The sequence below is a fragment of the Panthera uncia genome, chromosome E3 (assembly GCF_023721935.1).
Source record: "Panthera uncia isolate 11264 chromosome E3, Puncia_PCG_1.0, whole genome shotgun sequence".
In the NCBI taxonomy this organism is placed as follows: domain Eukaryota; kingdom Metazoa; phylum Chordata; class Mammalia; order Carnivora; family Felidae; genus Panthera; species Panthera uncia.
This window is the reverse complement of record NC_064815.1, coordinates 3934889-3946238: the sequence shown is the minus strand read 5'-3', so window position 1 is coordinate 3946238 and position 11350 is coordinate 3934889. Positions and strand designations below refer to the sequence as shown.

At 59.1% G+C, this 11350-nt stretch overlaps 1 protein-coding gene across 1 annotated transcript; it reads left to right on the top strand.

Annotated features, from left to right (window-relative positions):
- The first annotated feature begins 1894 nt into the window (after nucleotides 1-1894).
- Nucleotides 1895-3267, top strand: SOCS1 (suppressor of cytokine signaling 1). The gene has a single exon (XM_049638251.1). It carries the CDS (start codon nucleotides 1917-1919, stop codon nucleotides 2565-2567), a length of 651 nt encoding a protein of 216 aa, XP_049494208.1. The 5' UTR covers nucleotides 1895-1916; the 3' UTR covers nucleotides 2568-3267.
- The last annotated feature ends 8083 nt before the right edge of the window (nucleotides 3268-11350 follow it).

Below are 11350 nucleotides of genomic sequence, written 5' to 3'. Positions count from 1 at the left end.
AACGACGCACTAGCCCCGACCCTCATTAGTTCTTTCTTGCCTTCAAAAATACACGTACCAACCAGGCACGTACTCCGTGCTTCTCTACGACAGACAAAGTCACCGGATCACGCACACGGATGTACAAAGTATAGCTGGCACCATCAAGCCCCCATGATCCCAAACCAGAGGTATGAGTGCGGGGTGGCGGCAGTGGCGGCAGATGCTTGACCGAGTAGCGGGAGAGGACTCTGTAAGGTAGTAGTTGGGGGAGAGGAGGGCAGGCCAGGAAAACTCAAGGTAGGTTTTTGGAATCATCACATCAATGAACCATCTTTTCATCCAGCTCCAAAGTGCGTCTGAAGGTGCCCAGCTGTTTCTCTCCCCAAAATAAGAGAGGAGGGCATGCTCATCCAGAACCCCACCCCTCATCTGCCAGTCGCTGCAGATCACAACCCCTCCGCGGGGCCTCAGTTTCTCCAGCTGTCCCCTGGCGGGGAAGCGGAGCCAAAGCTGCCCTTAACGGCCCCGCCCGGTTTCCGAGGAACTCGGATCCGCAGTCGAGGCGCCTTTCTCGCGCTTCCGAAGGGTTCCTCTGAAGCCTGTGGTCAGGCCGCCGCTTCCTGGGAAGCCCAAGCCAAGACCAGGGCCAGTGACGGGCTGGGAGGGGTGCGGGGGGACAGCCGTCCGAGGGTTTGGGGCTGCGGGCGGCAGGGGGACGGCGGGAGCAGCCCCAAGGGGTCCGGGGCCGGATCTCCAGGTGGGACCCCAGAATCGGGAGGTGGGGCCTGGCTACAGGGGAGTGGAGGACAGAGATCTACCGGAGACGGGTGCCGAGATACCTGGTGGGGGGAGGGGAGAGGGGTGTGTCGGAGCCAGTCCAGTGTATATACTAAAAGGGCTTGGCTGCAGAAATCTGCGCCCTAGGGCAGTAGTGGGGGCAAAAGTAGGGGCTCCAGGTGCAAAGGGGGCATCGGAATGGCAGGGGGTCCAGAGCCCTTGATGGAGGGGTCCTAGGATGGGTGTGAGGCTGGGTCAGGGGGGGGGGGTGCCTCCCCGCGGAGGGTCCCTGATGGCGTGCGAAAGGTCGAACTCGCGTGGCCGGCGCCTCGCTCCACCGCCGAAAAAGAAACCGAAAGTGGCGCGGAAGGGCGGGGCCTGCAGCCTTAGGGGGCGGAGCCGCCGCCAGCGGGCCCCACCTCCTACCCAGTTTAAAATAAAAGACTGGTGCAGGGGCGGGCGCGGAGCAGAGCGAGCTGCGGCCGTGGCAGCTGCACGGCTCCCGGCCCCGGAGCATGCGCGAGAGCCGCCCCGGAGCCCCCCGCCGCCCCGCCCGCGGCGCCCCGCGCCCCGCCGCCAGGTGAGCCGGGCACTGGGCAAGGAAGCGGGAGGGAGAGGGGAAGACAGGACAGGAAAGGACGGCCGGGTGTCAGGCCGGCCTCGGGGGCCGCATGATGGGGTCGCGGCCGCCACGCCCCTGGCCCCCGCCGGCCCCACCCTAGCAGCCCCCCCGCGCGCGGGGTTCCCGCAGCGCAGCTTCTCTGCCTTGGTCCAAACCGCCCGGACGAGGCGCCAGTCCCCGGCCTGGCCAGCAGGCGGCGGCCGCGAGGCGGCGAGCCGAGGGCCCGGTGGCCGCAGTCGGGGCAGGTTGCTCCCCGCACCTCTCTTCACGCCCCCCTCTCTCACCCAAACTCTGAGCGACCTGGTGGCCGGACTCCGCCCCTGCCGGGCCCCCAACCGCCTGGAGGAGCTCCACGGACGGGGAGGCCCGTTTGCTAGCTGAGCCCCCTGAGGCTCCCGGGGGCCGCGCCGACTCGCTCCTGCGCCCCTCGGCCCTTTCGGACGGGCCCGCCCCGACTCTCGGCTCACCGCCCGTGTCTCCCCCAGCGCACCCCCGGACGCTATGGCCCACCCCTCCGGCCGGCCCCGCGTGTAGGATGGTAGCACACAACCAGGTGGCAGCCGACAATGCAATCTCCACGGCAGCAGAGTCCCGACGGCGGCCAGAGCCTTCCTCGTCCTCGTCCCCGCCCTCGCCCTCGGCGGCGCCCGCGGTCCCCGCGCGCCCGCGGCCCTGCCCGGCGGCCCCGGCCCCGGCCCCCGGCGACACTCACTTCCGCACGTTCCGCTCTCACGCCGAGTACCGGCGCATCACCCGAGCCAGCGCGCTGCTCGACGCCTGCGGCTTCTACTGGGGGCCCCTGAGCGTGCACGGGGCGCACGAGCGGCTGCGCGCCGAGCCCGTGGGCACCTTCCTGGTGCGCGACAGCCGCCAGCGGAACTGCTTCTTCGCCCTCAGCGTGAAGATGGCCTCGGGCCCCACGAGCATCCGCGTGCACTTCCAGGCCGGCCGCTTCCACCTGGACGGCAGCCGCGAGAGCTTCGACTGCCTCTTCGAGCTGCTGGAGCACTACGTGGCGGCGCCGCGCCGCATGCTCGGGGCCCCGCTGCGCCAGCGCCGCGTGCGGCCGCTGCAGGAGCTGTGTCGCCAGCGCATCGTGGCCACCGTGGGCCGCGAGAACCTGGCGCGCATCCCCCTCAACCCCGTCCTCCGCGACTACTTGAGCTCCTTCCCCTTCCAGATCTGACCGGCCTCGCACGCAGCATTAACTCGAACGCCTTGTTATTATTTTGTATTATTAATTATTATTTCCCTGGAACCACGTGGGTGCCCTCCCCACCTGGGTTGGAGGGAGCGGGTGTGGGGGCGAGGCGCCTCCCCCTCTCCGCTGGAGACGAGGCCGCAGACCCCTCCCCATGTCTTGGGGCGGGGGCGCACCCCCCACCCCCCGGTGCTCCCTCTGGATCTCCCTGGTTGTTGTACCAGCTTAACTGTGTATGGGGCCAGGACCTGAATTTGTACCTCCTACCTCTTCATGTTTACATATACCTAGTATCTTTGCACAAACCAGGGGTTGGGGGAGGGTCTCTGGCTTTATTTTTCTGCTGTGCAGAATCCTATTTTATATTTTTTACAGCCAGTTTAGGTAATAAACTTTATTATGAAAGTTTTTTTTTTTTAAAAGAAAAAAGGTTTCTAGAGCGTGTGCTTTGCTCCCAGGATTTCCCCGGGGTTCTGAACGGGTCCACGGCAGAGTGGTCCTAAGACTGATGGGTTTGGCTGGAGGTGGAGTGTGACCTGTGCTCTGTGGCCGGGGGACCTGCATGGTTCCAGCCCTCAGGGGGAGAGGAGCAGCCGGTCCAGCGTTGGTGTTTCGTGTGGGGTAAAATGGCAGCTCCGTGTTTGAGCCCTTAACGTGTGCCTTGCCCTGTTCTGGGTTTTCCATGCCTCAATCAGACGAGCCTATGAAGCAAGACTCTTCTCATTTTTCCAGAGGAGAAAAGCAAGGCAGGGGGTGAATGTGCCTGTGGCCATTCCCATGTCAGAGAAGACACCTGGGCGTCTTGTGGCTGTCCACCCAGAATCTGTCTGAAATGGATGACAGAGAGGAAACTTCTTTCATTCTGTGACCACAAAGACTTCCAGGAAGGGGGGGGGGGGGGGGGGGGGGGGCTTGATGAGTTTTTGGAAGAGGAGGGGCACATTCTGAGACTCAGCCTTGGTGGCGGCGGGGTGGAGGGGCATTTTAGGTGGGGTGGGGGATACAGGACTGGGCCTGACTTCCTTCTTCCCATCCCGTTCTGTCTCGTGTACTTTTTCGGTGAATACTCAACCTGGAGCCAGAAAACTGCTTTGTGGTCTGTGGTGGCAGGAGGGCCCTGCTCGCGGCTTTGGGCAATTCCCTTGGCCTCTCAGGGCCTCAGTGTCTTACCTCTAAAATGGGTTTGCTGGAGGAGGTAGCCCTCAGCAGCAGGTGCCTAGGTGCATCTCGGACACAGGTGAGGCGTTCAGGAGCTGGGGGAGGGAACGAGCGCTCCGGGACGCTGCGGGGCTGGCCCGCCCGGCCAGGAAGTGCCCGTGACACGGGCTTTACGGCTACTCCTGTGTTGGTGGGTTGGTGGGTGGCCTGATGGATAAGCCATGCTGGCAACTGGGCGGCCCCACCTGGTGAACCGAGTCACTTTTGGGTTTAGGGTTCAGCAACCTCACGGACGTGTCGCGCTTCATTTTTAGAAGTTAGACCGGCCCTCTGCAGCCTTGGACGTGCTTATGATGGAGTGTCCTAATATTTAATAATACCTTTCAGACTTGAAAGTGCAACGTAAAACTAACTTGCTGGAGAACTGGAACAGCCCAGGCCTGTCTTGGGGATGAAACAGGTTCCAGCCCTCAAGGTTAAGGGTGGCCTGGAGAGATTTAGGATCTGAGAGAGCCTTGGCAATTGCCTCCTTACAATAAGGTGGGGCGGGAGGGAGGGGTCTCGCCTCTGTGCCTCCAAGGAGAGACTGCTTTTCTCTTCACCACCTCCCTGCCCTTCCTTCATGGCTGCGTGGATCCCCTTGTGACTTTCCCGGTCGCCCGCCCAGCTCGGGCAGTTCCTGGAGAAATCCAAGAAGGCGATGCTGGGGTATACCACAGACGCTCAGGGAGCACTTGCTGTAGGCGGGGTCCTGTGCTAGCTTGTTGAATCCTCACCGCTGGTGTGTGAGTTAGACACCTCTCTCCCATTTTACAGAGAGGAAAACTGAGGCTCAAGAGAGGCAAAGCAGGGCACACGATTGGTGGCGAGGCCCGCGCTTCAGACTGGGTACCGGCTGGGAGGCTGGATATCAGCAGGCAACACAGCCTGCCCGCGAGGGCCTAATATTTATCTATAGCGGTAAGCGTGCAGGTGCCATTCGAGGCCCCTCGCATCTACATGCAAACACGACCCCCAGCCTTGTGATTTGGCCTTGTGACTTAGGTCCTGTTAACATCCCCATGTGACAGACGGGGAAACAGGTCCTCATCTAAAGAGAAACGAGTTCACAATAGTTTCAGGGCTTTTTCAGCTTCCTAGAAAAAAAAATTTTTTTTTTTTTTAAATTGCATCCTCCCAACACAAACCCATTCCCCTTATAAAACCTGGAACAGAACGGCTAAGAATAAAGGCCCCTCTGATCACATTCCCCAGAGGGGGCCCCTTCTCTTTGTGAGTCATTTTTTAAAGAAGCTACGCTAACATATGTACAGTGACCTGAAGTGACCCCAAAGCCCCCGGGAGCTGCACTCCGCCCCTTGTGGCTGCGATCTTGTGCACACAGCACGGCTGCAGAGGAAAAGGGCTGGGGGTGGGGGTGGGGTGGGGGAGGTGGCAATAGAGAAGCAATGTGTGTGCCATGTGGCTTCCCTGGCGGTGCAGATTCTGTGTCTCTCTCAAACCTCAGCTTCATGATTCAGCAGCACTGACGTCAATTTACAAGAATGAAAAGTGATAGGAGGGACTGTGTGGGGCGGGGGCCGGGTGGGGGGCCCAGGTGCGGCCGGGAGGGGGTGAGCTGGGCACCGTGGCGCACACAGAACACAGGCAAGCAGCAGATCTGGAGAGTGGCAGGGCACGGGTCTTGGACCTGCGGCAAAGCCACCCCTGGGCCGGGGACTCTGGTCCCCGTTTTCGAGATGAGGAAATGGAGGCTCAGAGAAGTACAGTCACTTACTCGGGGTCACACAGCTCGAAAGTGATAGCCAAGACTGGCACCAGGTCCGTCCCACTCTAAAGGCAGTCGGGTTCTTACAGAGGGGAGGAGGGAATATTCATGGGCCTCATGGCCACCTGCTTGGTCCTCCCACCCTCATGAGCAGACGGGTTACTGCCCCACAGACAGGAGGGCTGAGCCTCTCGCTGGGGTCAAGACTGCGCAGAAGCTGGCAATGTCTCCGAATGACGCAGCGCTCACTACGTGATCGCTGAGCTCCGCACAGCGCACGTTCCCGAAGCCCCTACTATGTTCCAGGCGTTACTGTGAGCCCGAAGGATACGGGAATGAACGGTTCCTGCTCCCCTAGCGTTCACGTCCAGGCGTCCAGAGCCTCAGGTGGTAAATAGCAACACAAGAAACTAAAGGAACAAGAACATTCCAAGCAGTGACAGTACTCGGATTAGAGGTCAACAAGGTGGTTGGCCAGTGAGTGGGACTATGCTAGAAAGCGAGCTCAGGAAGGCTCCTATGAGGGGACACTGAAATCCTGCCTGGAATGACAGGAGGAGATAGCCCAGAGGCCACAGTGCAGGCAGAGGGAACCGCGGGGCCATCTCAGGAAACCAGTTCAGCCCATCAGAGAGCAAGGGCTGGCCAAGCTGGAGGGGATGGGATGGGGTCAAGTGCAGGAGATGAGATGAAACAGGTGGGCAGGGGCCCTACAGGCCATGGCGAGGACGGGGGTCTGACATGTGACGAGGAGCCCGGGGTGACCTGATGGAGTCTGTGTCGTGACCAGACTCTGACTGCCAGGTAGCGACAGACTAAGGCAGGGAGGGAGGCCTGGGGAGATCACTTCAGGCTTCTTGCCTTATGATGTGTGTACTCAGGAGGGGGTGGCATGGGGGAGCAGCTTATTCTTTTTGTCCTTGTTAATGTTTTATTTATTTTTGAGAGCGAGAGAGACAGAGCATGAGTGGGGGAGGGGCAGAGAGAGAGGGAGACACAGAATCCGAAGCAGGCTCCAGGCTCCGAGCTGTCGGCACAGAGCCCGACGCGGGGCTCGAACCCGCGAACCTTGAGGTCATGACCTGAGCCGAAGTGGGACACTTAACCGACTGAGCCACCCAGGCGCCCCAGGAGTGGCTTGTTTTTTAACCAGAGCCCTCAGCTCTGGGCAGCCAGGCAAGGCAGGGACAGCCGCAGGACCGGCCTGGCTGAATGCTGAGTGTGGCCCAGGCCTGGAGTGACAAGCCCCGGACAGGCCTCAGTCAGAAACCCCAAGCCTGGGTCTGGCCCCCCAGGCTCCAGTGAGGGGCTTCCCGGAGCACGACCGGTGCAGGGCGGGGGCAGAGCCGGCCTCGACGCTGGGGAAGGGGTGCAGAGCACCCAGAGGAGGTGGTGAGGCGCCTGACGCGGCCGACGTGGCCCGTGTTCCCTGCAGGCAGGCTTTGGAGCCCCGTCACCTGGGCAGCCCCCACCTGGCCTCCGCCACCATCATCCAGAGACTCCCCAGGGCTCAACATGGACTTGGCCTGATTCTGGGCGAAGGGGGCGGGGCTCAAGGTCCGGCAGAGAGTGCAGTTTTCAACCAAGCAAATTTACACAGGGGCAGCGGTGGCCGAGGTGGGCGCTCAAACCGCCCCCTCCCAACCGTGGTCTTGGCCCTGAGACCGGGCTGGCAGACGACCTCATGGGCAGTTCGGATTCCGGCTCTCCCCTGAGCGCTTCCCCACAGTACCAACTACCCCCCTCCCCAACCCCTGCCGCACACTCACAGGCCCTGTATGGGGTCCAAGCCGCAGTCCTCCCACGCTCCCGCTGTGCTCAGGAGGACGTCCCCTACCCACAAGGCCTCGCGAGGCCTGCAGGTGGCCCACGTGCCTGGCCGCCACACTCACCGCTCCCTTCTGCCCCCGGGACTTCGCACACGCCGGGCCGCGCTCCTGGTACGTCGTGGGTGGTTTGCCGGCCTGGGCACTGGCTCCCGCGCCCGAGAACCCCGAGGGGCTCCCGCGCTCCCGAGCAGCCACAAGCAGCCACGAGCAGCCACGTGCTGCGCGCCCGTGACGTCACCGCTCCACGTCACCTGCAGGCAATGGACGGGGCCGCAGGCCCGGCTCTGTGGGCGGTGCTCTTCGCCTCCGCTTGGTCCTAACGCCGCCAGGTGAGGGCTGCGGGCGGGCCGTCTTGGGGCTCCCAGGGCTGTGACAGTACCCCTGAGGCCCGCAAGGTCTGGTTATGCCAGATCCAGGCCTTAAAAGGCGGTTCTCGCCACCTACTCCAGTCCTGGGGGACCAAGAAGCACTTGCACCCGATCCCAGCCCACACCGACCCTTGCCTGCCCCAGCTCGCCCGGCCCTTACCTTCCTCGCTTGGAAACAACGGCTAGCTGTACCCGCCCTGTAGGTGAAGTTAAATAAAGGGGTGCCTATAAAGCGCTTCACACGTGATAGTATCTAGTAAAGGGGGCTGGCCCTCTCCGCTTCTCAATTCTTGAATTTCTTTTTTTTTTTTTTTTTTTAATTTATTTTTGGGACAGAGAGAGACAGAGCATGAACGGGGGAGGGGCAGAGAGAGAGGGAGACACAGAATCGGAAACAGGCTCCAGGCTCCGAGCCATCAGCCCAGAGCCTGACGCGGGGCTCGAACTCACGGACCGCGAGATCGTGACCTGGCTGAAGCCGGACGCTTAACCGACTGCGCCACCCAGGCGCCCCAATTCTTGAATTTCTATTGTCTTGAAATATGGCCATTTCCTAAGTACCTCATGGGTGTTAACACTTCACCCGGGCTGCAAGGCAAGTCTGGAGCGGGTCCCAGAAGGGTGAGGGAATCGCCCCCATCCCTGCAGGTATAAATGGCTAAGGCGCTCTGACTGCAGGAACTTGACGCCCAAGCCCATGATCTTACCCACTGCGATGCTCAACCGCTCCTATGTTTATGCTTCGTCTCTGACACTGAGGACCACCCTGGAGGACGTTCAGAGCCACAGGAGCGGCCAGGGCTCGGAGCATCTCACTTGCCTGCCCGTTCCCCACAGCACAGGCCGGGAAGTCAAGAGAGGCAGTGGGTTGGTAACAGGTGCAAGACTGCATGAGAATTTGGTCAGGAGAACAGCCAGGGCCCCTTGATCAGAAGGGACCCTGGTCAGTGGCTCTGGGGGCAGCCCCTGGCAGGTGGGGGATTGGGATGCCTGATGAGGACGGGTAAGGTTAGGGATGCTGTGAGCCACATCTCTGCTGGATCCTGTGCAAGAGCAGGGCTGGGAGGGAGACATTCAGGGCTGGCCCCGCCTGGGGGCCTGCAGGGGCCTGTGTGGTGAGACATGTATTTCCTACCACACCTGGGTGCATCCGGGAAAGGCAGCCAGAGAGGTATGATGAGGCAGAGGAGGGCACAGGCCTGTGTCAGCCAGCCTCGGAGGGCCCCTCCCCACCGATGTTTTTCTCTGGGAGGCAGCTTGGAGGAGCAGAGAGAGCCGGACCCCAGGACCTGGGTTCGAGTCCTGACCCTGTGGACGGTGTGACTGTGGTGGCTTCATCCACAAAATGAAAATTAGACCCACTCTGTCCTGCTTCACGGGGTCTGGAGGATCCAGGATATAATATAAGTAGAAACAAAATGGATCACCATCCAAATACAGGAATCGCAAGAATAACTATTATTTTGCATCACACACACTTCCCAGGTCTGTGGAATCGGCATGGCCGTTAAAGTAGGCAGACCTGGGTTTTTTTTTTTTTCTCAGCTTGCCATTTATTAACATCAGCGGCTCCCTGCTCACCACCATCAAATGCTCCCTGGACGCTGGGCATCGTTCTGCATAATTCCTACACAGTATCTCATCTAATCCTTACAAGAACCCTATGAAACAGGTGTCATTATTATTACCCTCATTTTGCAGATGAGGAAACTGAGGCACAGAGAGGTTGAATATAGTGCCCAGGGTCCCACAGCAGGCAGGTAGTGGAGCCCAGGGGATTCTCACCTGGGGAATTCTGATTTTCCAGCCATTTCCCCATTTGAAGCTCCAGGCCGAGGTGGTTAAACCGTCAGACACTGGAGCTCCCCATTTATGATTTTTGCCAAGTCTATCCAGGTTCCGGCTGTTCTGTTATTCAGTTATTATTTTCTTCAAATCAAGTCACTTGGTTTCCTTAAGTAAGCTTTATTTACAGGGAAATGTATCACTAACACACACAGAAACCCGCAAAGCGGTGAACTCTAAAAAAATGCACTGGGGGCACCTGGGCGGCTCAGTCGCCTGAGCGGCTCAGTCGCCTGAGCCCTCGACCTCAGCTCAGGTCATGATCTTACCGTTCCGGTTCCCGAGTTCGAGCCCCGCATCAGACTCTGTGCTGACAGCTCAGAGCCTGCAGCCTCCTTCAGATTCTGTGTCTCCCTCTCTGTCTCTGCCCCTCCCCCGCTCACTCTCTTTCTCTGTCTCTTTCTCTCAAAAATAAATGAACATTAAAAATTTTTTAAAAAAGAAAATGAAAATAAAAAATTCAGTGACATCCAAACAATGTTTGAATTGTAGCTGGATCTTGGTGTGTTTGCTCTGCTGGGAGAGAAGGTCTGCTCTGTGTTTGCTCAGGAGAGAGGGAGGAAAGGAGAGACAGGGAGAGAGAGAGGGAGGGAAGTGTCCAATGTCAGAGAGAAATATATATATGTGCATCCAAAGCACCAACAGCTCCCATCTCAGATCTTCTGACCTTAAGCAGAAAGATCACAAGAGAATGAAAATAGGAAATTGTTGTTGCACGGCAAGGGGAAGGCTCAATGTTTTATAAAAGTGTTCTTGGGTCCTGCCTGAAATCGTCTTCTAGAGATTCTCCAGGACACCTGTCCCACACCGGGGAAACACTGCCCAGTGTGACTGCCAGCTGTGTGGCCTGGGCACGCAGTCCCTTCACTGACTCTGAGCCTCACTTGGGAAACGGGTCAAGTGTCTGGATCTCAAAGGACACAGAGGAACAAAAGGAACTGGTCATATACATACAAAATATACGTATTTTTTAAGTTTGTTTATTTAGAGAGAAAGAGAGGGTGTGCCGGTGAGCAGGAGAAGGGCAGAGAGAGAAGGAGAGAGAGAATCCCATGCAGGCTCCACACTGTCAGCACAGAGCCCAGTGTGGGGCTCGATCCCACGAACTGTGAGATCATGACCTGAGCCGAAATCAAGAGTCGGACGCCCAACTGACTGAACCGCCCAGGCACCCCCAAAAGGGAGCGATTATAAACTGTTAAGCACAGAGCACGAGCTCATTAAGAGGCAGGAGTGGGCAGGGCAGGCTGGGCCCTGTATCAGAGGATGCTAAAAGTGAACCCAGCCCAGGCTCCTTAGTGCCATCGGTCTCTTCTTTGTTCTCCTTACCAGCTTGGTGACAGGAAGGGCCACAGTTCCTGGAAGGTGAGTCAAAGTGAAACTACCTCCCGTCCAGCCAGGAAGGGCCTGCCAGGCTCCCCCGGCCGGGTGGGCAGGGCTGTGGGGGCAGGGGGCAGAATGTGCCCTCAAGCCTTCAAGTGAGCTTCCCCTTTACTGAATTCGAGATGGGGAAACTGAGGACCAGACATGGAGGCCCGAGCCCCCTTTGTAGGCACCAGGGAGGGAATTGGGTGTGGTGGCCCATATCGAAGGTTTCATCACCTCACACTGCTGGTCATATACACCCTTAGCTCCCACTGCAAATGAGTGTTACTCTTAGCTCCCCCTTATCTAGCACTTTCTAGGTAGGTACCGTTCTATTGTCTCATTTTACAGACAAGGTACCCGGGGCCACTAGACGTTAAGTTCCTTGTCTACAATCTCACAGGTATTAAAAGTAGTGGGGGCACTTGGGCGGCT